This window comes from Oryzias latipes, chromosome 13 (genome assembly GCF_002234675.1).
Source record: "Oryzias latipes chromosome 13, ASM223467v1".
Classification (NCBI taxonomy): Eukaryota; Metazoa; Chordata; class Actinopteri; order Beloniformes; family Adrianichthyidae; genus Oryzias; species Oryzias latipes.
In genome coordinates, this window is record NC_019871.2 from 29,578,812 (window position 1) to 29,605,425 (window position 26,614).

Below are 26,614 nucleotides of genomic sequence, written 5' to 3' on the forward strand. Positions count from 1 at the left end.
TCAATAAAGTATGTTTTGAATATTTTATATTTCAAATGTAGAAGTGGTACCACAAGTCTCTACAACAGTCAAGAACTACTTTATAGGTACTGTATCTTATCGTCTTGTGCCTCTTTTTTTCTACATTCTTGTTGAAAGGCATTCATCTTAGGGCAGGGGCGAGTTTCTTGGAAAATCATTAGACGATTTTGTCAGCTCTCTTACTTCACACATAGCCCACAATGGTACTGAGATTTCTTTCACCAAGTATCGCCTTTCATGTAGAGGTTGTCACTGAAACATGCAAACTTCCCATGCATCCTGTAAGATCTGTAAAGTTCAGAGTCCTTAATCAGGCTTTTTATAAACATCCACTGGCGGCGGGTGGAAGGGCACACTTTGACCCTATCCATGATCACACACATTAGAGCAGTGTGATGTGGCAACTAGCAGCATGCGTTGCAGTTATCAAGGGAAAAGCAATCCTGCAGCTGTTTCTTTGGTACTACACATGCCCAGTGAAGATTTGGATTCGCTGAACCTCCTTTGTGTTCATCAGCTACCCTGATGCACCTTTATGACATAACATACTTAGCCTTTTCATAGTTTTCCTTCAGTTTTTAAAGTTCACTGTATTTTTCTGGGTTGTGTTTTTTTTCACAGGACTCTAAGTAAGTAACAGAGGTGTCTCTGTTTTTAGCTCCTGAGTGGCCTTAAAATGGTTTGGACAGTTGTTAAACCAACACTCTATGTAATGGCTCAGTGCATGAACATATACACACAGTGGGACACTTGTGAGATGGGGACTTGGACTGGCGGCATCGATGCTGACAGAGGTGTTAAGGCAATGTAGATTACTGTTGGCTCACACTGAAGAGGTGTCATTCCCCGTTGCCTGATAAGAGGCTCCCTGCCGGAGAGTAATTGTGAGTCTCCTCAAGTGTTGAGATGAAATGCTTGGAAACAGGTTGTCAGTGTATGTGCTTGAGAAAAATCATATGTGAAGTTATGCAGCCATTGCACGATAAAGGCGCCACCGTGGTTCCATCTCCACTCCATGGCAGCCGATCCATGTAGGCCCCCGCGGTGTAAAAGTTCTTTAGGTCTGTGTCAATTCATGCAGAATTTCATTGTTCTGGTACCAAGAGGGCTGTAATTGGTGAGACTCCACATGATAACACCATGAAAGGTTGTGAGATACACCACAAAAATACCAGACTCTAACAAAGAGGATCTTTGTTACTGAGGATTATATAGATTTAGTCACTTTATCGGATGTTTACACTTTAAAAAGTAATGATTTAATAATATATGAATTACACACAGTCTTAAGTAATTTATGTACAGGTTTTTTTCTTCGATCTGTCCAGGTTCAGCAGTTACTTCCTGTGAAAACATGGAAGCTGCTGGACACAGAGTGTGTAAACCACACAGTCTTTTCTGTTTCTGTGTAATTGGAACTCGCCTGTTTTGTTTTCTCCAGGGTGTTTTGGCAAATGTTCAGGTTGTGTATTAATGGGGCTGTCTTCAAAAATTTGTATTAAAAATGAAATATTTATTGTAATGTATTTTTATGTTGAGTCAGAAAAGGGCTTTTGTGGGACGGATCTTATTATTAAATGGTTTGTGCCAACAGCATAAACAGCTGCTGCACTTTAGAGAAGAAGGGCTCCACAGTGGCGCTCTCGCCTCACAGCAAGAAGGCTCTGGTTCAAATCCCAGCTGGAGCCCTTCTGCGTGGAGTCTGCATGTTCTCCCCTTGCATGTGTGGGTTTTTCTCTGGGCACGCCGACTTCACAGGTTGATTGATTACTTCAAATTGTTCGGTTTGATTACTTCTAACTGAAAAGACTGGCGACCTGTTTTGGGTTAACCCCGCCTTCATCCAACAGTAGCCAGGTTAGGCTCTGGCAGCCCAGTGACCCTGAAAGGGATACAGTGGGTTACGAAGACGGATGGATGGACTTTTGTGAAAGAAAGAAAAGCTGAAGGGAGCCGGAGTTGTTCATGTGTTACACTGCAAATAAAAGACTGGCTTTTCCATATCAACCTGTTTTGTGTTATCCCTTTCTGTGGCATATTTCTCAAGGACTGTCCTGTTACACAGCCAATGTGATTGTATGTGCTTTTAATGGTGTTACATATGCACCTAATACTGCAGACACGCATAAGCAAAAAAATAAAATCCTTTGCTCTCATCAGGCTTTCAGTTATTTAAGTACAACCTTCTATAAGATAGCACGCTACATGACTAAATATCATACAGCTCTAAACCAAAACGCAGCCTTCTGCAAGACGATTTCAGTCTCTGAAATCATTGTTCATTCCAATTCAATTCAATTCAATTCAATTTTATTTGTATAGCCCAAAATCACAACAACAGTCGTCTCCATGGGCTTCGAAGTAAAACATGAACTCAAAAGGATCATACATAGAATTCAATAGTAAAATACTAAAATGAACTAACAAACTGAATAAGCTATACTGGCATCCCTGCCCTTAGACCCCCCCTTCGCGGTAAGGAAAAACTCCTAAAAAAACGGATTCCGGAAAAAACGAATAAACCTCAGGAGTGCTTACATGAAGGAGGGATCCTCCCCCAGGACGGACAGGCGATTTACCAGAACTCTTAGAGAAGAAATTATTTATCTAAATCTACAACTACATATTTAAAGTCCAGCAGACGAGCTTCATCCAGCTGTGTGATTTAGTTCTTTATTCAGTCCATTGAATTTAGAAAGACTCATATTCTAATGAAAATCATGTAAATAGTGCAATAATCATGCACAGTTCATGTTCTACGTTAATTTTCATGTTCTTTGCGTGGCTTATTTGTACTTTTTTTGTGGTTTTTAACGTGGTATAACACTTGTGTTATCCTAGGCACTTTACCATTTGGAGTTGGGTCATCTAGACCCACTAGACAGAGCTCTGAACCTTTTTTCTTCAATGATTTATGATCTTCACTGGTGTCCATGGATTACATGAAATCTTTCCACCTTTATCCACCTTTGTCATGGTAGGGAGAACACGTCAATGTAAGGGGGGGGGTCATCTTAGATAGCACAAAGGCTAATTATGATACATCTGTAAAATGTCTCGTAGGAGCCCTATTGAGTAACACGTCATGTGGGTGTCGCTGTTGTCATTTTTTCTGTCTATTAGACATTGAGATTAGCTGACCTCAGACATGTGTGCATCCGCCAGATGAAAAGGTTTTTGACCGCTGGTGCGAGAAATGAAGTAAAAGAAGTCAAATCTGTTTTCAGTAATGTCAATAATAGAGGAACAAATTAATTGGAAAGTTGATCGGAGTGAAAGACTTATTTTCTTCGTTGTGCAGGTAAACGGCAGCCTGCTTAGTGCGTTAGCCAGGTCTGGCGTCACACATCTCACTAGCTCAAAGTGCTAGAATTTGCTCAACAGTTTCTAGGCTTTTTTAGCTACTACACTCTTAAAGACCACAACTTTTCTCACTTTTCCATGTATATTCACATATGACCAATTTTTATCCATGTAATATGTGCAAAATGTATGTAGTGGCTATGGAGAGCCGTGAGCCTGTTACTGTCCTGAAGCACCTGCTCCCTCCAATATGTCCAGTCCATTAGTGAGCGGATCCATTCGTGAACATTGGACACATATCTGTTAACAGCTTATGGCATTACATTTGAGAGATTAAAATAGAGAGGTGAACACCATGATCCTGAGGGGGGAAAAAAAATTAAAAAACGTGATAAAATAAATATAACCAATGGCTCTATGTAAAACCAACTTTGAAAAAGCAATTTAGCATATTGCACACCCTTTGCCATTAATATAATGCTGGGAATGTTGTTGATGACACAGGATGTCATACAGAGCCATGTAAGGCGAGGATGATCTGTGAGATAAAGCACAATAACTCTACGCATTAACCTCTGGCCATCCCCTTCTTGGTTTAATCCAGCAAATTCCATTATTGCGTGCACAGGAATCCAGCTGTGCCGCCAGAGTCCTTTCATTCAGCTATCGCTACTCTTATATCCTACCCTGTCTTCGGTGTTAATCTGCTGCCGCCGGACCTCGAGCACTTTGAATAAAAACACGGCTCTAAATCCATCACTTTGAAAAAGCTATTATTTGGACAAAAGAGCGATCATCCCCTCAGATGGGTTTAAAGATTTAAAACAAACAGCTTAAAGCACCAGTAAAGTGATAATGCAGGTTTCACTGAAAAGAACAAAAGTGGGACATTCTGCTCTTAGAACAATGTGCTGTTTCACATACCAGACACTATAACATCCATGCAGAGCACACCATGAAGCTTAACCTGAACGCACATGCACAGGCATCCATTAAACTACTTTACACTTCAGCTTTATTTCCTGTGTAATAAAGAGCAGTAATGCAGCAAGCTTTAAATACAGCTATTACAAGGCTTTAACCTTAAATTTGGAACCTTACATGGAATTAAGAGTCTGTGCAGATGTGTTGGAATGCACTTGTTTGATCAGCGAGGCCTGATGATGAGCTGTGATCCTCGAAGAAACCACAAACTCCAAGTGCTTACGTTGAATTAAATATCCCGCAGTGTCGTGGTTTCATTAGAGCCCATTCTGCTACTGCCACTTTGTTGTTTTCATTTTTTATTTTTACTTTTTATGTTGGCGAGCCAACATTCATGATAAGCCACTATTCTGTCTGCTTTGTGTGGATGTTTGTAATGGGAAAAAATCATTCATGCTAGTGGCCTTTAACAGTCTTACAATAAGTTTGCAAAAGAAAGAGGTTTAAACAAAAGGCATTACATTCAAAATATTCAGATTTTAACTTCTATTATTTTTTCTGACACTATGTTCATTTTTCTTTTGATTTGTCGTCTCTGCTAGCAAAAGCAACTATGTCACGACAACAAAATAAAAAACCATAGTTCGTGAAAATCTAATACCGGAACTTGAGTTATTTTTGATATTGTACCTTTAAAAAGAAGACGAATGTATGTTTTAGAAGATGTGCCTTAGATGTTCCTGGCATTTTATGTGCCGTGTGCTAAAAGCTTTATTGCTAACTGCACTTAACAATATCATTCAGTGACATCCAAACAACTTCAAATTCTAGATGCTCTCAGGTTGTTCTTTTTCGTTGCTACCAAATGTAGCCTTGTATATTGTATATTTTAGTTCAACTGCAAGTAGTTCTTCTGTTTACTTTTTTATGTTGACAAAGAACAACAACAGACAGTTACTAAGGTAACTGTCTGGAAAATATCCTCTGATTTTACTGAAAAAAATAACTTGGAGCTATCAGTGTAATGCAGGTATGACAATAAACCATAGAAAATTGATGCAGGGGATCCCTGAGTTTGCGCCTTCTGGGCACGGGGTGGGTGGTATACATAACATAGAATATAACATGAATCTTGTTTTATTCTATTCTATTTTTATTTCTCATATATTTCTCCACCCCACTGTCACTTCTTCCTGTATGCTATATCCCTCGTTCCTAGCCCACAGTGTAGTGATGGACACATCAGATATTTTCTATTATGACCCATGGTCAGTTATAAAAGCTTATCTCAAAACCATAACCTTCTCAAATTACCACAGCTTGGCACTTGTATCCTCCCTCTCTCTCTGTTTTTCTTCTATTTCACACTTTTCCCCCTCTCTCTTCCTTTTATATATATATATATATATATATATATATATATATATATATATATATATATATATATATATATATATATATATATATATATGAAAAATGAAGATAAAAAACAACAAAACAACAAGTGCTACATGGCATCATATCAGTGATGCTCACTTGGCACCAGCCTACAGTGTATCTCAAACTTTTGTTTGTGGTCCCTGATTTGTATAGTTTGGCTTAGTGTCTAATTGATCTATATCATCACTTCCTGTCATCACCCTGTTGTATTTAACATTACATAGACTGTCTTTGTTATTTAGTCCTTTTGTAGACTATACAGAAGGTTTGTTTTCCCTTTATACCTACATGTGTCCTAAACATGTTGAGGTCCTAAATTTCTGTACTTTTTTAATAGTTCAGAGACATTTATTAAGCCTTACATTTAAGAAAAAAAGTTATTTTGAACTGCCTAAATGCAAAATATGTGGTTTAATGTAATTGATCTTAAAAAAGCAGTTTGGTGTTTGACAACCAACTTTATTTTTATGTAATTTGGAATATATTTTGTAATATTTAGCTGTTCAATTGTTCTTTTTGTTTTTTTCAGTTGGCAGGGGAAGCCCAGGAGCTGTTCTCGGTCCGTCATGGACCTGTGCGAGCTGCTCGCATTCTTCCAGCCCCTCATATCAGTGAGTTGTTACTGCTTTCAACATGCATTAGATACAACTTTTTTTTCTCTATGGCAAAATATTTTGTATAGTGAATCAAGTAAGATTGATTATTACATACTGGTGTGTAAATTTCCCTCTCACATCAGTTATTTTACATCTTGATACATGGTTTACGAATCCATACATAAAAAATTCAACTAACTTTGTAGTGATATTTAACAGTCCAGTTACCTCAATGAATGCAATCTACATATATATTATTCATATGATGTTTAAAATTGTTAAAATGGCTTTTAACAGAGTCTTTTTTCTCACCAACCCATTTCCTTTTAAGCAAGAACAATAAAATGTCTTTAATAAAAAATAACAAATAAATAAACCCAACAATTTTGTTTTTCCTCCCATTTGTTATTTTCTGTTTTATCTGTTTTCATACAATGTTCCTTGACATTCAACATTTTCTACAAACACAAAATAACAATTTCTCCTCATTATTGTTCACAAATCTGTGATAGTGAGGACTTTTCCTTTGCTGAGATAATCCATCCCACCTCACAGGTGTGCCATATCAAGATGCTAATTAGACAGCATAGTTATTCCACAGATGTGCCATAGAGTGGCCACTATAAAGGCCAGTCTGAGATGCGCACTGATTGTTTTCACTCAGAAAAAAGGTCAGTATCTTGTGTGACCACAATTTGCCTCATGGAGTGCCACACATCTCCTTTATATAGAGTTTGATCACGTTGTGGATAGTGGCCTTTAGAATATTGGTCCACTTCTCTTCAGTGGTTGTGCGGAGTAGCTCAATGTTGGCAGGAACTGGAACACGCCGTCTTATACGCCGATCCAGAGCATCCCAAACATGCTCAATAGGTGACATGTCCGGTGAGGATGCTGGTCATGTTTTCAGCTTCCAAGAATTGTGTACAGTTCGGTGTTTTATCATGCTGCACCATGAGGGTATGTTCTTGGTTGTATGGCACGACAATGGACCTCAGGATCTCGTCACGGTATCTCTGAATTCAAAATGCCATCAATAAAATGCACCTGTGTTCTTCTTCCATAACATACACCTGTGCCCATACCATAACCCCACCGCCACCGCGGGCCCTTCGATCCACGACAGTGACATCAGAAAACTGCTCAACCTCACAACTCCAAAAACACTGTCTGACATCTGCCCTTAACATTGTAAACCAGGATTTATGAAGAGAACTCCTGTCCAACCTGCCAAACACCATCAAATGTGAGCATTTGCCCACCCACATTGGTTACGACAAAGAACTGGAGTCGGGTCGAGACCCAGATGAGGACAACAAGATGCTCCAGCACCACAGTGTCTAATAATCATGCTGTCTAATTAGCATCTTGATAAGGCACATCTGTGAAGGGGGATAGATTATCTCAGCAATGGAGAAATGCTCACTATCAAACAATATTTGAGAGAAAAGGTTATTTTGTTGTTGTAGAACATGTTTCGGACCTTTGAGTTCATCTCATGAAAGATGGGAGCAAAAACCAATGTTGTGTTTATATTTTTGCTCAGTGTAACAGATTTAAACATAAAGACCTGTCATTTTAAAGCTTTTAGACGGTTTTGTTATCTCTGGTTAAAAAGATGTGCCATATCAGTTTATTCAGGTATTGTTTGCAGTGCTGTGAAAAAAAGTGTTGTATCTTCAGTGAACGCAACATGCATCCTCATTGTGCTTCACCTTCACTTAATTGTAATGGCCTGACTTGGTAGAAGGAAGCTTGTGATTGGATGTCTCTTCGCTTGTATCACATGTACAAAAAAGTCAGAAAGTAGAGACACAGCAGGAGAAAAAAACTGACAGTTTGCCAGAAACTAACTATTTACTCACCTACTGATTTTAAACCTTTTTACCAACATAATCTTGGTCTTATTTGTGGTTTTCATTTGACACTGCTGCTACCAGTGCTTGATCAGTTTCCCAATAAATATTTGTATCTTTTACATATTATTAAACAAATAAAGTTTGACTAAATGTAGTGTCAAAGCCGTTAGCATGTGCAACCCAACAAAAGTGTGACTCATCAAAATATAAACCCCTAAATGATGAAAAAATTAAAGATTTAGAAGATTATAATCTATACTCTTTCATAATGTTCCACTTTAAATTTAGTAAAACAACACTCAAAGATGGAAGCCAACAGTGTGTTGTATAGAAATAAATGCAGCTGAAACTAGTGGTGTACAGTCAGGAAATGGAGGATGGACTTTATGAAAAAGAAATCCTTTTATCTTATTCTGTTCAAATATAAAATTCAGCTCAGCAACATTCCATTAGCCTTAGTCAACATTGTTGTGATTCTGATTAAGTTCAGACAAATATGAGTTCTCAGAAGTTTTTATTATAAGTTTAAAAAAAACAGTGGTTGGTTTGACTTTAACATCCTAAGGAAACACCTTTAAAATTATATTTATTTTCTCTGTAAGTAGTTGTGGTTGTAGACATATTAAATAGTGTTATGTCCTCAAAATTAAAGAGTGCTGTATGCCTTCAAATCCTGATGCAGAAGTCAGCCTCTGATTAGTGTTGGACTGCTCTAAGCGGTGAGTAAAAACATATGCCGATTTAAATGTTCCAAACATAAAAAGCAAGAGAAACTTTCACCTCATTATGTCTCCAAAATCTGTGCCTCTTCATGGATAGCTTTTAACTCTTTTCAGCTTTGCTCAAATTACAAAAAGATTTGATTTGTTTTTTGTGGAGAGGACCAAAAAAGTGCAAGGACTCAATTAAAAAACTAAATTCATAGCTCAAATTAAAAAACTTACAGGGATATAAATAAAATGTACAAAAGTCTTAACAGAAGCATGGAAATAATTCTTAGCTCAGGTTTTTTTATTAATACAAGTGGAACCTTTTTGTTCTTTCTGTGTGGAGTTTGCATGTTCTCCCCATGCTTGCTGGGTTTCCTCCGGACACTCTGGCTTCCTCCCACAGTCCAATAACATGCTTGGTATCTCTATACTGGCCCTAGGTGTGCATGACAGTATGTGGCCCTGCAACAGATTGGCGACCTGTACAGGGTGTTCCTGCCTTCGCCTTACAGTAGCTGGGTTGGCTCCAGCAGTTCCGGGACCATGAAAGGGACTTAGAGGGTTCTAAAAATGGATGGATGGAAGTATAGATCCCGAATCACATGAAGTGGATGCTTTATAACTGATTCAGAATCAGTTATAAGATCAACTTGTTGAGCTTTTAATTGTATTATAATGTAATTTCTCACAAAAAACAACCTCAAAGTGGTATTTTGATCTATTCACGCATTTCTGAGCGTTCCTCTAAAAACCTGCACTCCTCCAAATCCACGAAAACAAGTGAATTCTCACATTGTGACATCATAAAAAGAGAACAGCCCCTTCCATGGAGAATCTACACTGCCAGAACCGCCCCCAGGCGAACACACACACCCAACTTCTCCACTGAGCTAGTGGTGATTGGCTAGACACTTTCCTGTCATATGCACAATGTGCACATCCATCTTTGCAAAAGTTTGGATGTTGTTTGATTTCGTGGGTGAAACGCAGACACGCTGCTGAGGCCGGCTTTAGGTTGACGTCATGAAATGGGCGGCACCCATAAGGAGCGAAAGGCGGTGTCTCAGAGAGCGAGTCCTTTTACCGCAGAGTAGGAAATTATATTGTGAAAAAAACTAATATTTCATAGAAAATGTGTTCTTTATTGTACCAAAGGTAATATATTATCATATATAGGATATAGTTTACTCTGAAAGGCTTAAGAATAGCAAGATATAGGTCCTTGAAGCATGTAACAAGTTTAGAATTGTCTGTAAAAATACTTAGTGTCTTATTTTTCACGTTTAAAAAAACCTATTAAATAAAAAGTGCTTAATACTCTATTAAATAATCAGGTTGAAATGTGGATGACATCTAGGACTCCACAAGGCTCTAGTGGAAAGTTTTTTTCTTCTTTTTTTCTGAGTAAGATCTTATTTAAGTTGGAAAAAGAAGATTTATTGTGCTTGCCAGCTCATATGCCACATCCTTAGAGCCATGTTTCACATGGCTCTTAGTGGTTCCACAGTTGTTCAGATGTTCCAGACACAAGGTTTGAGTTTCATCACTGCAGGTGTTGGTCAGTGAAAACCGGTTTGTGGCATTTTTGTTCTATGGCTATGTTCCGGTCCTTTGGCAGATTTCATTATATCACACAATGACAGCGTTTGAAGAGGACTGGAAGTGGATGAAAGCAAACCACAGTAATAGGAAGCAGCAGAAAGGCTGTCACATAAAGAGTCTGATTCTCTCAGCACAAAATAAATATGAATTGTAAAACTGGCTGGAGAAAGACGGTGATTGCAATCTGCCAGGACACAAACACTGTTGCTCTGTGGTAAGCCTTTAAAAGACCAATTGTCTGCATGGGAGACGGTGGGTGGGTGGACTTAAAGACCCCAGAAATAGGTGATTATGGTAGTGAAGATTTCCCATTCCTAGAAGAGAGACGGAAGTCCAGATTTTTTGCATGGAATACATTTATTCCCAATGTCTATGGAGTTTACACCCTGTGATCGTTCATTGACTTTGAAAAATTTGGCAACATTTTCCCCGGAAAAAAATCAGTGTGGAGGAAATGCTAATAGTGAGAATAAAATGTGTAATGCACATCTTTGCACTTGAAAAAAAATCAGTTTGCATGTCCTCACCAAAGTTACTCTGAAGGCTTTTGTGCTAATGAAGTGTTTCAGTGAATAGAGCATTTCTGTCTGATATAGTTATCATCAAAGTGTTTTAGTGAATGTGACATTTTCCTCAAAAATGGGTATCTTAACATGTAAAATATGTGATGGTAAAAACAAAAGAAAAAAGGACTTTTTGGGGTGTTAAGGGCTGGCAGAGAATGGGCTTTTGCTCGCACACTATACCACAGGAACTCTGGCTGATTATGCTCTAACCTCAAATTACAGTCTTCTAAAGGGTAACATCTTCTTTCTAAGCCCCCTTTCCCTTCAATCCCCTGACTTAAAAAATAAGACAATTAGGAAAAATATGGGATCACTCTACTTAATGCAACATGTATTTTTTTGTTGCTTTGTGGACTTCCTGGCATCCCAAATAAAATATAGGACTAAAACTATATTCAATGTTACATTAAAAGCTATTCTGACAACTTTAGCTTTGTTTTTTTTTGTTTGAAGTTTGCAGTAATGTGTATTTTCTTGAGAATCTAAAGCCTGTTAGAAGCTTTTGAAGAAATCTCAATTGATCTAAAATACTGTGAATATAATTAGTATCTATAAATGGGATGATATTGGGCCACACCAGAAACCCCTCGTCTTTTTTGAGGTATGATTCCAGATCTTTCCGATTGTCATTCGTCTTACATTTGATGTTTTTTTCCTCTTCAGGTTCTCTAAAAACAGATAGCTTTGCTGAGAAGAGACCTTTGTTGGGAGTGTGCAAGAGCACGGGGTCCTCTGGGTAAGTAAACATCACAGCTAGCATAATTTCCTCTGTTGAGATTCATCTTTTAATGGATGTTGTTTCTAAGGTGTCTCTTTATTCAGCATAAGTCTCAACTGAAGTATGTATATTGCAAACAAGCTTGACACATCACTGTATAACATTCAAGAATTATGGGATACCATTGAATGTAAATATGCTTTATGGCTGTCCCTAAACTGGGTCAAAACTGGGAAATGGAACAATTGATCAACGTGTCTAGCACAAAGAAAATCTGAACATTAGTTTTCTAGTTAAAATAAATAATTGAAACAGTGAAATACAAGGTTGTTTAGACAAAAGAAGTTTGTATTAGTTGAAGTTCAAACTTTCTGTGAGTTCAAAACAGCAGATCTAACAGACTGGAAAGTAAGGACAATGTCATGTCAAATCTCTTTGTTGGAGTTCCAAGAACTGTAGCCCTGTCATTTGCATATCTAGTTCAATGGTAGTGGAAGTAGGTTTGAAGGGGGATAATGGCTCTGACTGTTGTTTTATGCTGGTAATGCACAGCTTTATGGGACCAGACATCATCACACAGTCAGGTGTGAGCTCTACTATCTTGTATTTTATACTTTATTTTATAAATAAAGTTTGATTTGATTTGATTTGATCTGCTTTCTTTAAAACTTTTTATTTTTTTTTGTTACAGAGTGGAATAACATAACGACACAATATTAACAAATTGATTGTTGAGAAGAAAATATGTTTTGACATAACTTATGTCTGTGCGCATTTCACTCTAAATGCTTCACTTTCAATCAATTGCCTTTTCCATCCACTCACTCTTCCAGAGCGGCAAAGTGTCCTCAGGAAATGAACTAGTCCTTAGTTGAGCCTTTATGGAGACCACCTTCCTGATATTTTCCAGGACCTGTTGCCCCCGTCTCTGCCACGGTGTCCATTGCTTCTGCTATGTCCTTACTGACTATGAGAAATGCAGCGCTTTCACGGTTTGGCGAATCATCTAGGCGTCGCTCGCCACTAATGCTGAAAACATGCGCTGTGTTGAAAAGCAGAAACCCTGACCTCCATATGAATGACACAGCCTGGTCCTTCCTTCTGCAGAAGTGCTTGGTAAATAACACTTTGGTTAAAGACATGAAGAAAAAGGCTTCCGGGTGCGGCACTGTTCTTTCCATTGGACCTGTTCATAAACTTACTAGGGTCCTCACACAGTTTTTCGAATATAATCATTTTAAAATAACAGCTTTTGTTAACCACCAAAAAGGATGCCGTCCTGACACATAAATGGAAAACAGATTGGAGCCTTGGCTGCTGGAGCTTTGCTGGTTTAGAAGTCGGCTCAGTCAGCCCTAGGCTTAGATTACAAGATTTGCAAATTAAAGGAAAAGTGAAGAGGGGAAAAAGCATGTGCTGAAGCCCTGTACTTGTGGATTTCCAGCCATCCACTCTAAGCACAGTTTTATCAAAGGAAAGTTTTATGCGTTAAATCCTCGCAGCGTGAGGATGCAGTGATTTATTTGACAGCCAACCAACATTTATGCCCTTTCGACTGATAATTGATGAACTTGGTGTCACCGCATTGATATGCATGCTCACATTTCTGTAGAAGATGTATATTTCTATGCTTAAGATACCATTTAATCATTCTCATCCATTAATTACATCCAGATGTTTGTAAATTCTGTGTGTTTTCCTCTGTTCCATTTATTGTAAAGTTTATGTTCAAGTAAGTGCAATTTTACTGTTTGTGGGTGTCTGAGCACACACTCTTGTTTTTCTAAAGTTAACTGATGAAGACGCAAGCTTTGAATTTAAAGTTTGGGCATTCTAAGGGACTTTCTTAAGTGACTGAACTCTAGTTATCCACAGAACATCTCCAGATGTTTGGAGGATGTGGCTTTTTTATTTTTAAAACGACAATTCTCTCACACCACACACATTGTATTAGAGCTTTCCTTTAAGGCTTATAAACTTGGTGCACCTCACTTGCTTTGGATTGTGAATGTCTTTTATGGTAGATTTGGTGGACCCTTTATTTCATTTGGCAGGAGCAGGTTGGTGAAAGTTCATCCTCATGTTTGTTTTTATTTTTTATTCACTCAATTTTAGCACCACTGTGCAATCTGTATTTGAAAACAAATTGAGACCTGTGCTGTGAAGTTAAAAATCAAAACAGTATATCGTTGAGAACCAGATAAGCCTAAAAAATGTAATGAACCTAGCTGTTAGGAATTGCAGTGTACTTTGGGATCAGGGATTCATATGAAAACTGGCCGAGGAGATGAGTGGCTCGTTCAGTCTGCTATGATCAACCACTTTCAAAAATTGTGTTAATTCATTGCTAAAAAGAACTTTACACCATCTTCATGGTATTGTGTTTCACTGCAAATCGTTTGGCAATTTTGATAACTTCTAAAAAGGAACTGTGTTCACTTTAGGGTTTAGGGTTGGGTTAGGACTCTTAAATTTGCTCTCTAAAGTTTTTTAACACACCAAGGACAGACGTCCTGTTTGATTTACTTTGCATAGAGATCTGAAGATCTTCAACAATCATTTATCAACAATGAAACTGGATTTTGTTTTTCAGACACTGAATGAAAGTTAAAATGAAACTCCCATCAGTTGTCACGCACCTAGGTGTGTGAAATTTGTTCTCCCCATTTGACCCATCCCCTGGGGACACAAAAATAACACTCGGGAACCATTTGGTGGTTTAACCCCCAAATCCAACCACTTAATGCTGAGTGTCAAGCAGAGAGGCATTGGGTCCCAATTATAGAGTCTTTGGTTTGACTGTGCCTGGATTTAAACTCCCGAACTTCCTGTAAAAACAGCTGTAATACTCCATTCTGTGTCTACAAATATAAATTATATATAAAACATTTATTTAACTTTGCAAGGAGCCTACGACAGAGTTTTAGGGCAAGTTTACAAACAATTTTTTTAAATTTTTTTAATTACAACTGCGAATTCCTAAATTTACAAGAAAAAAGTCATAACTGTTAATGAGAAAAAAAACACAAAGTTGTCTGTTTATTGGAGCCGTGTTCGAGAATAAAGTAAATTTACAAGTTTTTTTCTCGTTAATATACGAGATTCTATGTAATAAATTTATGAGAAAAGTCATAAATTAACAAGAAAATAAAACAGAGTTGTCTGTTTATTAGAGCCTTGTTCGAAGATGAAAGATGTTGAGCATTTTGTGAAGCTTTTTTTCCGGATAAGTTTAAAAAATAAAGAAATTCAGAACCTTTTGGCCAAGGCAAGGATTATTGTTAGTGTAGGTGGCTTTCCGGGGTTCGGTGCCGGTAAAGCAGAGTTTCATGTCTAAAATAAGGAGCTCAGAGACACGTTTGGGTGAAGAGGACCGTTACTTTTTCAGCCCTGTTCATTTACATACCCAGAAGTCCATTTGTCACCTTACGTCATATAACGTCATGCGCAAAATACCAAAGCGGAGGGAAAACATTCCCTCCTCCAGATGAAACGACTCGTTTCAACATAAAACAACAAAGATGAATGAAAATAGTCTGTTATGATAGCATAAGAACGTTGAAAATGCCAAAAGTGCTCCTCCTCAGAAAGAAGCATCGCAGAGATCTTGTCTTTGGTGGAGGAAGAAAGGATTGAAGTGGACAGCTGCAGGGATACCGATGGCTTTATCAATGGGCTGCACAGATCCTACAAGCCACACATCAATAAATTAATGAATCATAAGTCAAACAAATGAGCTTCCAAACATTTGCAACATTATCAATAAACATTCAGCTCACCTGTTCGGTCTGCTCTGCTCATTCACTTGCTGCTGCTGCACTGTATGCCCACTTCGACTTTAATCTTGTACACTTACGAGTTTTTTGTCGTAAATTTACGAGTTTAAATCGCGTAATTTAAATTTTTATTTTTGGTGGCCCTAAAACTCTCCTGCACAGGCGCATAGATAATTATTTTTGCCTGCCGTGGCTGAGTAGGTGAAGAGGGCTTGTAGACAAATAATGGTGCATTTTCTTGTATTTCTATCATGCACTGCATGTATCATGGAAATTATGTTTCCATGACACATGGATATGTGTGCGCGCGCCTGTGTAGAAAAGGGCTAATGTGGCTTTGTGATGTGAAAGTGCTTGGAGTGGTCAATAGAGCTAGAAGTGCAGCTTTCAGAGACTGCGGTCCATTTGCTGGTCCCCTTACATTTCTCGATAAAGCTTAAAGATGTCAAAGCTGAAGACAGAATTGCTCTGTTAGCATATGTTTCTTTTGTCAAATGCTTTTACTTTACTTTGACAGCACATTGGCACACATTGCTAAAATCGCTAAAATTGGATTAAATGTGGGCTTTGGTTTAGGGCATGAATATTAATATTCACTTGACTGCTGTCAAAGCGAAAAAGGAATAAGTTGTATTTATGAACTGCATATACATAAATTTCCATGTTTTTTTCATTTTTAATGTTGGTCTCCTACTTTTCAATCATTTCTAGAGTTGGAGTTTATATGTCAACATAAAGATTTTTTTTGGTGGCAATTTTGCACTAAACACTGTAAATCCAGTGTTCAAAAGTAAAGGAAATGCATCTCTCGCACTTTTGCCTTTGTGTAGCAGTGGTTAAATCTTTTACCTTCTGTACTTTCCTACTAATGTCTGGCACCTGTCAAAGTCTCTGTGGCCTCCAGAGCCTTGGCAGACTCTGATGTGACAAGCAGTTTATGTTATGTATGTCCCAATCAGAGTTATTGTCCCCGACCCGATTCCAAGTCATTTGATTTTGATACCAATATTGAGTCCCGAACTTATAATAATAATTTTTTAAATTGAAAAAAATGCTATAAACTGATCCAAGTTGGTCCTTATTTTCTACACCTTCTTTTATTATTTAACATTTAAACAGAGCACTTCTGTGAAGTAGCTTCAATGTTCAAGTAAAAATAGTGCAAATAATATTAACTAGGAAAAAAAAGTTGATAATAGTCATGTGAGAACGTTTGGAATCTGTAGCGTAATTGGCCCCGAGATGTTTAACTTTTTTGGTATATAAAGTTGAGAATTGTGGTTTCAGCATTTAGAAGTTCATATGATTTAAACATTAGTGGTATACGTGAACCCCCATTTTTGCAGTTGGAGTCCCACACTTCTTGCGTTCAGCTGGACTTGCCTTGACTTCCTTGAAGGAGGTTATATTTGTGTAACATTTCCACAGCATGTAATTGCCATATATATTTGGGGAACTTGTAAAACTTTGGACTAAGAGAAAATGTAGTAACATCCTTTCCTCTTAAATTAATTTACTTGCCTTCTTTTTGGACAGATTTAAGGGGGGGTTTACTTACAATTTCCATTTTCACATAAAGTTTTGTGGTTTTACATGGGTTGGTTTTACTTCATGTTCATAAAAAGATGTTTGCAAAATGTCTTGGCCAGAAAATAGTGCACATGAAATGAGGCTCTGCCTGAATGTCAAATGAAAATAACAGATATCACACAGTTTCAGCAAAAAGGGACATATCGAAGCCCGTTGGTTGATATTACAATAAAGCACAATCTATCTTTAATAGTTTTGAGTTGTTTAGGAAAAGGTTGAGGAGCTGAAAAATGGAACTTAACAGTTTTTATTATAAATAAATAAATAGATAAATAAATAAATACATACATAAATAATCATCACCAACAAAAAGTTGAGTATTTTTTAAAGTAAATCTGTATGGCTTCTTCTTCTTACTGCCTTTTACGCCTTGAGACGCTTAGGGCAGCAACGAAATCTTTCCACTTCTGACGGTCGCGGGCCAGGCTTAATGTCATTTAAAGTTTTGTAAACCTTGATACCAATATATGTTTTAATTATCCAGTGTTTCTCTCTTTGCTGGCCTCTCAGACCCTAACTACTCTGATCAGAAAGTTGCCCACTGGTTCTGATTCTGATGGAGATTTTTTTCCTAATCTTCCACTTAAATTGAGTTTTCCTGTCTTCTGTCACCCAATGCTGGCTCAGTAGGGTGATTACATATGAGACCTTTCAATATACCGGTAATCTGTTTTTTTAAAGGGCCAATATCGTATATCTAGCATATTACTGAGCAGAGGAAAAGAAACTAACCAGGACTCCCTCATTAGGGGCGAGCAAAGACCAACGGGTGCATATCCCCCTGCACCAGTGCGTTGCGACGGGCTCCGGCTCGACAAGCCCGGCTGCCCCGTGCTTTACAGTGAACGGCGCCCAGACCTCACCGCACCAGGGCTGTGGACCGCAGTGCGCACTTGTCTGTGGGCCCCTTGGACCAGTGTGACTGTTGACCGGCTCGCACTGTTGTCCGCTCTGACCGCTTCGTGGACACCAGCCCAGATATAACAGGCGCAAGCAGTTTGTGGCGATGTCGGCCACTCACGACCCGTTTTTAAATATGCCGATGAGTCTAACAATTTGTGTACATCTTAGTCTGTGTGTAGATTTGAATAACATTACAACCATTTATCAGGTATGCGTTGCGGTTTCTATATGACTTATTTATTTATAGAAAAGTTTGAGGCCTCGTATGCACATAATTGTCGTGTAATATACCACAACCTGCGTTTTATTTTTGTGATGATCAGAGTTTTTTTCTTTTATAAAATCAGACCAAAATGAAGTCTTATTCTTTATAGAAAATGGTGTCACTGTGTATGTATTTCGGAGAACTGTAACAGGATAACTTAGCATCTCTGGTAATACATGTCATTGGTTTCATCTAGGAAAACAAACATAAAAAATGGAATTGCATATTGTGCATATAAAATAAAAGCATTTAGTCGATCATCGCTAGCTCCAAGTAGAAAGTTGCTGTGTCTGCTAACGGGGGGGCGGTGCTGGACTCTTCCTGGAAATGAAATGAAACATATGAGTGCAGACCTTAAGGTCAAGGTACTTTATTTGTACTTACCTTGTCCTTACATGTGGTAAGTACCACACAGGACAAATTTGCACAACATGTAAATACCCAGTAAGAATATTATAAATACCCAGTATGTGCCTCATAAGTATGAACCAAATAGTACTACATAAATACAAAGTAAGTACCATGTAAGTACCCAGTAAGTCCCATAAAAAGTACGATGTAAATTCCCTGAAAGTATCCAGTAGTTACACAATAAGTACCATGTAAATACCACTTAAGTACACTGTAAGTACTGTACTGTAAAAGAAAGCGTTACCGATCAATTATCGGCTTATTACAAAAGATAAGTTGCTCACGATGACAAGATTAGTTTACAGGTGAGAAACTGGTTTAGCTGCCTCCCTTATGGCACGTCCCCGCTGAGACGTATTTTTATAAGGAACCAAAAAGCACAGAACCGATCCCAAACCCACCCAAGTTATGTCCACCCACCCAAAGCAATTTTGTAGCATGTGCACCTGCTCCAGTTGTGACTAAATCCTCGAATTCTACATAAACCGAACTGATATTCAGCCTTGTGCTTTAATCAGCTTGTATTATTTTATGTCACATTCATCACTTGCTAAACTAGCGAAGGTGTAGTTTTTCCTTTTTTGCCCTGCTCCCTGTTGTCTTCTCGCATTTCATACATTCTTAATCTGGCAGGGTACTCTATTTTCTCGTTAATTCCTGGAGTGGCTACACTTCCTATCAAAGGAAGTAAATGAGCCAACCCTCCTCTTTGCTATCCCCCCCCGATTTTGTATCCTTTCAGACCCAAGGGCCAGTTTGAGTAATAGTAATTGACAGATTGATCTAATAGGGCCATCATAATAGGCCTGTTACTGAGCTGGGCAATGGTGCTCGGCGTCACCTTAACATGTGCAAGGACTGACATCCCGCCATGATCCATAATGATAATTATGATTTAGCCTTGCTTTCAACCTATGCCCCAACGTCCCCAGCATCAGGAAATCATATTATGTCTGACCCTGGACTGCCTCCATTAGAACTGGGTCATTTGTTAAAATACTGCAAAAGCAAAACAATTGAACTCTGTGCCATTTGGATTTTATAACAGCAGATTATCATTGTCCCTGTGAATCAATCCAAGAGCCCCATTTTTCAGGATATAGCTCTGAATTGGATTGATCTGACTCTGATAATACTGAAATCAATGATGCAGCCGCCTAAAAGTAAATTATCGTCATGTGAAATTTTTGTATTAATCTTAATGTTTGTACTCTTGATTGGTAATGGTAGCTGTGAGTGAGGACTTTTAAAACGCTGGTGGAGACATTAACCATCAAAATAGAAAATGAATAATCCACTGTCTAGAACTTTTTTCTGAAACACTTCTTTTATCTTCTCTCAGAAACATTAACAGTGGACGAAGGAAGCGGCCTTTTCAAGTTCACTTCTAAACACTCCCACAACTGCACAAAGATCTGGAAAGACAGAACACATGCAGCTCTGGGGCAGTTTTTACATGGCATTGTTTCAACAAAGCCATTTGTGAGTCTTAGGTCTTGAAGCGACCATCATGTTTGCTGTTTGGCATTACAGCATCAAACCTTTGGCAAGACTTAGATTTATGTAATAATCTAGTTTCGTTTTCATGGAAGTGACACAAAAGGTATGTACCTTCCAGAAGTAAAGAAGACCTTATACAAATGTTTTCATAAAAAATTAAAAAACTACAATATTATCAAACCAAATTTTATCTGCCTATTTTTATTAATGGAAGACATGAAGAACTTTTTTTGCCTTTTGACATTCTGTAGTTTTTGCCACTGGGTCTTAGGTATGATTTACTTATTTTTTTCATAGTTCTGGTTCAGTTCAAGCTCAAACTTGTAATTGATGAAAAATATCACCTGGTGATTTTTTACGACCATCAATGTTGTAGATGTGCAAGAATTCATGATACCAACACAAAAAAAGATTTACTTTGTTAATCTAAATTTTTCCATGCCCTTTTTCTCAACTCTACTTTTAATACACTTCATCAAAGGTAAATGCAATGATTTGTCTTGTGCTTTTAGTGGTGATAGGTTCTTTCTGTGCAACCACCAAATCCACCTGCTGGGTTGTAGCACAAGGCACTGCGCTTGCAATCAGCAAGAGTTGGCTCTGTGAAAAGTTAAGACTAGAGATTTAATAGATCCACAAAAATTGAATTAAATTGTTTAGGTCTATGAGGTCTTATACGTAATTTAGTTTTGTGTTTTTTAGTTTAAAATTTTTTAGTAACAAATTGAAAGCTTTCTTGAAGTTGTATCATGGATTTAAAGTCTTGTTTCTTTCAAATATTTTACAACTTAAGACACTGAATCCCACATTGCTCCTAGTGGTCACTGGTTAGCGCCAGTGTTCAGGAGTGGAGCTGAACCAATCAGAGTGTGAATGTGTGTGTGCATGGGTAAATGGGACTGTGACTGTAAAGGTAGTAAGGCACTTTATGAGTATACGCCATTTACCGTTTAATCAAGTGGCTTTATCAGTCTTTTTATAAAGCTGTAAAAATAGTTTGTTTGTTATTGTTTATTTGTTAATACCTGGTTGTCTTGCTGCAACTAAACGTTTATGTGGTTATTCTATTACAACACACTAATTACTGAATACATTTCTTCATTTATTGAAACATCAGATGATACATCCTGTTTTCAAGGAGTTTCTCCTTTTAGATTTAACAATTACATTTAAAAATAGGATAAGGGGAAAGTTAAGAGCAAACAAACTATCAATCTTACGATATTCATCTCACGGGAGGTACATTCCAAGCAGCACATTTATCAGTGACTTTTCAGTGTTATCTACTTGTTTTTCTATAGTGTCTTGAATATGATTTGGTTGGGGAAAAAACACAGGTCACACTTTAGGTTAGGTTATGTCTCACAACTGTTCTTGCATGACACTATGTCTGAAAATGGCATTTTTAAAGTAACACATTTCAAATAATGGCACAGTTTTCCCAAGCAGGCCTGTTGAAGTGATACATATACATAGTTTTATGGCTCAAAAAACTGCCTACTTCATGTCATCTGTGTGTTTCAGCTAACATGGCACTACATGACTTGTCTAGGGAGCCAGGACATAAAGCAGCAGTCAAGGGTTACTTAGTGAGGGGAATTGGGGGACTGGGGGGGATTGATTTGCGTGGGGTCTCTCTTGGTTAAGATCTGTTAAATTTGTTTTCTTTTACACCAGCTCTCTTATGCCATTGGACATTTTTCACCCAACCCACTACTTAATTCTAAGGAGAGATGCATATAAATGAAGTATTCTTCTTTTGCCCCACTCTTGCTTCTCACTTTCCATTCAGTTCTGCTAAAAGTATCCTACATATCCTAAATATAAAAAACTCAGCTAGGCTAAAATGGTTCTCTTAACTTGTACACGTTTTAATCCTAAACGTGTTTAAAGTGCTTGGAATACACGATCTCCGCTGTTTCCTACTATGTTCATCTTATGGCATTTATTTACCGTGAACCTTGGTGTGCCAATATACTTTCCGATGAAATTGTTTTGTGTTTTTGGTTGCAGGACAAGTCCTCCCTACTGTTGTGCTGACCTGTACTCTCTACGGACAGGAGAAATGGTTAAATCCATCCAGTTCAAGACACCAATATATGATCTCCACTGCAACAAGCAGTAGGTCTCACTTCTCTAAAAGCACATGTATGACGCTGCATGTTTTTTACACTGGATTGTGTTCTCTTCTTTCCACAGTATTCTTGTGGTGAGCCTGCAAGAAAAAATTGCAGCTTTTGACAGTTGCACTTTCACCAAGAAGTTCTTTGTTACAAGTAAGGATTCTCTTAAGTTCTTAAGAAATAAAAAAAAAGGTTTAAGAAAAAATTAAACAAATTTTAATTTTAGTTATATTAAACAGATAAAGGGCAAAAAGCAAATAAATTTGTGTTTAGTAGATTATGTATTTGTTCTAATGCTTCTTGGTGGTAAATGTTTGGAAAGCCTGTTGTTTTCTTTTTAAAAGTCCCACATTTGTAAGGAACATTCTTGTGTGGAGTGAGCAGCAGCGCTAAATGTGTCAGTTAAGCTCAATAGAAATTTTCCAGATGTTCTCTTGTAATGCCAAACTTCATCACTAGCCTGCTCGCACACTGCGGTGGGACAGCCTCCCCATCTTCTGCCAGCATTTGTTGCAGGTCTACAGGAACTGGCCAGCCTGGCATGAAGCGCAAACACGGTGAAGGGGGGTCAAAAAGGGCCTTTTGGCAGTCCCGTGAAACCAACGGTCGTTCGTGTGCAGTCTGTTCTGGACTGACTTTTATTTTAGAGTTGGAAGCAGGACTTACTCCAACCAATGCCACACCTTGGTTTTGGGGAACACCAGCTCAAAGTTCCTTTGCTTCTTCACTTCCTGCAAAAAGAATACAGTTTAGTAAATTATGCCGTATATTAAAAATGTACAAAATTCAGTGCCCAAAAAGGAATACAATGCCTGTTTTTAGAATTACTCCATTATCTTAAATTTGAATTAAGTAACAGATGCTTCGTAGCTTAGGATGAGACATGAGGTCAACAGAGTTTTAGGCGGTAGACAATCTACAGTAGATTTTCACCGGCCCATGAAGTCATGTCATAAAATTAATAATCCGTGGTCTCCAGCACTTTGTAAGAACTGTGTGTGCAATTGCTTGATTGTGATTGACGGACACGAGGGCTGCCACTTCTAGGACAAGTGGAAATTGGCATATTTTTTATTGGAACACAAAACAACTATGTCTGCCTGATAAGCCAAGAGACTGTGGCTGTTTTTAAGGAGTTTAATATCAAGAGGCATTACCAAAGAAAAGTACTGCAAAACTTTTTATGGATGGGGAATTGATTAAAGACTGCGTGATGAAAATGGCGGAACACATTTGTCCTGAGAAGAAGCAGGAGTTTGCTAAGGATTGCCGGGAATGCTGTGGTCCGGAGAACTGAAGACACTTCATCTGATATTAAGAGACAGCTGGAGGCAAAAGTAGAAGAGTTTAAGTGGGTTTCTTTAGCCTGCAATGAAGCACGGACATGTCAGACACCGCTCTTTTGTTTTTTGTAAAGGAATAGACAATTTCTCTGTGCACCCCGATGACGCTCCAGACCACCTGCAGACGAAGCTCAGTGAGCTGCAGTGGGACGTAAAGTATCACAGTCGACAGTAACAGCTCCTCTGGTCAACTTTTACCGCCAGCTGGGATAAAAGCAGCTTTTAACAGATGAGAAGATTCGCTGTGAAATTCTGAGATTGTTTGACTCCATCACGAAATGTTAAAAGTCTCATGGCTTTTCTACAGGGCTACTGGAATTCTGTAGGAGGAAATGTCCCATTAAGAAAAAGAAGAAAACTTTTGTGGCTAAACAGTAGTTGTCTGCAAGTTGTAAGCCACAAAAATATGAACTAAGGGAATATCTATGAAATGTAAGCATGTTGTATGTCTTTCAGATATGTGCAGTCTTTATGCTTTTGCTTTTGGGAAGGGCATTTAAAAGATTTTTTTTTTGCTGACCTACATTTTAACGTCCCAAACATTGTGTCCAGATTTGTTCCGTTGTGTGCCACTGAACTACTGCAAGCACCAAGCCTTCCTTAAGATCTGCATTTTAGTAAACAGTTTTTTCTTTTATCAAAGCATGATTGAAGACTTTAGAGTACAGCTGTTTATAGCATAGCATGTGCATTCTGCCTGCTATACCTTTAGTGTGTACAACACAGTATTACAAAACCTCTGCTGTCCACTTAAGTCACGGACAGAAGTAAACTGACCTTCCAGCCTTGCTTTAATGCGTCTCCTCCTTGTCTGCCTGTCTTCCTTATCAGCGTCTGAGCAACAGGAGACTAAACACGCTCAATAGTTAATAATCGTTTCTGAATGAAGGGGCCTCCTTTTCATAATGTTGTTTGGCCTGTAAAGGCAGTAAACGGAGCGTCCTGTGATGTTGGGGCTCTGCTGTGGTTGAGGTCTGCAGATCTGATGCTGCATCTGTCTTGGTTTTGGAGGTACTTAGTGTTCTTATCCTGTTTATGTTTGTCTTCTAATCAAGTGATGCGTGGTGAGAGCTGGAACTTAGTCACCAAAAAATGACCTACTTCTTTGGTTCTCGGCCTCCTCCAGGTTTAAATTAACAGTTAAGATTTTACTGAAAATTTTTTTGTGCAATTTTTAGAGGCAAACCTTTTAAATGACTTTCAGAATTTCACAGTAGTGTTGTTACACACTATTCTCCTTTTTTGTTATTGTAAACTAAGCCCTGACTTGACTTCCCTTGTCAAACATTTTGTAACAGCTGAATAAAAAAGGAACAGAGACATTATTAAAGGTGAAACTTTCTTATTCTGGGAGAAATGAACTGCCCAGCACTATGAATGGCAACATTTGAAAGTGTTGATGTGTGACAGAGGTCAAAACATTGTGGCACATTATTTCTTATGAAAAAAACATACGCTGGCACCAAAATGTGGTGATTGATTCTAAGTTGTCATGTGAGACTTTTTTAGTTGAACCGTAGTCCTGTTTCCTCACTCTTGACGCTTGTCCAAGCAGGGTTTGATCATGCTGTATTTGAATCAGACCTGCAGGTCTTCTATTCTGTACTCAGTAAAAGAGTTTTAAACAGGAGGTGTGTCATTGCAGTTCACACGTTTCAGACAGACCGAGCAGCTCTTTGAGGTTAACTTTAACCTTGTATGGCTTTATTGGAAAATTGAACATAAAACGCAAGATTAATTTTTTGGTGTTAAAGTAAAACACCACTGTGTGTCATATCACCATCTGACTATTGCATTCAGTGCAAAATGACCTGTTTGCATGATAAATGTTTCATACTAAAGTCACAAATCTTTTAATGACCCTACTTTCAAGTTTTTTTCCCTCCTGGACCAATTTTTTTATGTTTTTCATGACGATTGAGCCTTTCAGTCTTTTGTTTAGGATTTTGAAACCGTCACAGACATTATTTGGCTGCCAGAGAACCTGTGCTTGTGTGAAATATAAACATGTAAACAGATACACATGAAGAAATGGTCATTCAGAGCCTAACATTTCCTAAATGACAATAACAACAGGGATTTATTGAAGTAGCACTCAAACAGAATTACCTTCACTAATATGCTCTGTATTTTTTAAGGATGTATGGTGGTGGTTTGAGTGGTTTCTATTGTGAAATTGATTTATCCTCAGGTTTGTTTCTGTTTACTTGTAAAGAATTTTCCTGCCAAAAAAGAAATCCCAAACATGCCTGACTTGGCATATCACCCATGACTATTAGTATCTATAAGGACATGAAAGACATATTTTATGACATCGTGTTGCCTTCTTTTTAAAAGTTCGTGTTGCTTTACAAAAACAATCTAGCACAAATAATTACATTATAGAATCAAAATCCTGATAGTAAAAACTCAAGAGGAAAACACTCTAAAGAAAAGAGTTAAGACACAATTGTCTAACCCTCTTGCTATTTTGTGCAGCAAAACAAGTTTATCAGTCAAACTAGTAAATCTAATTGTTTTTAAAAAGAATCAGCTTTGCCATAGTTGCATCATTTTCTCAGATTTGGCCTTAAAGGTCTGAATCTCCTTTTAATTTGATCTGCACCACGTGCCTCTTTTCTTTCTGATCTCCACTCAGGATGTGGCACACATATTATCTCACTGGCTGGGCTCCCCTCGGCCTTGGACGGACTCTAAAGGCTTAGTTGCTGTTACCAGCAGCCCTTGTGGCTTACCTCAACAACCCCCTCTTCCCCTCTAGCCCCCTCCTCAGCACAGCACACTAGATTAGTGTCTGCTTCCACCTCATCTGCTCCCTAAACACTAAATTATATCAAATGAGTCACTCCCCCCACACCTCTATACGCTTACATTAGCTACAGTAAGTGTGCTTGCATGTGTGTACATTAGTGTAGAGTTAGGAAAAAGACCACAGTTGAGTTAGAGTTGAATCTCCAAAAATCT

The 26,614-nt window shown here is 38.1% G+C and overlaps 1 protein-coding gene across 3 annotated transcripts in view; it reads left to right on the forward strand.

Moving 5' to 3' along the window:
* The window catches only part of bcas3 (BCAS3, microtubule associated cell migration factor), a 335,065-nt gene that overhangs the window by 10,842 nt on the left and 297,609 nt on the right, over positions 1–26,614 (forward strand). For all 3 annotated transcript variants that reach the window (XM_023961828.1, XM_011482979.2, XM_023961830.1), the window contains exons 6-9: positions 6,218–6,299; positions 11,685–11,757; positions 22,198–22,305; positions 22,384–22,460. In XM_023961828.1, the coding sequence (XP_023817596.1) occupies positions 6,218–6,299; positions 11,685–11,757; positions 22,198–22,305; positions 22,384–22,460 (340 nt within the window). The remainder of the gene's footprint in view (positions 1–6,217; positions 6,300–11,684; positions 11,758–22,197; positions 22,306–22,383; positions 22,461–26,614) is intronic.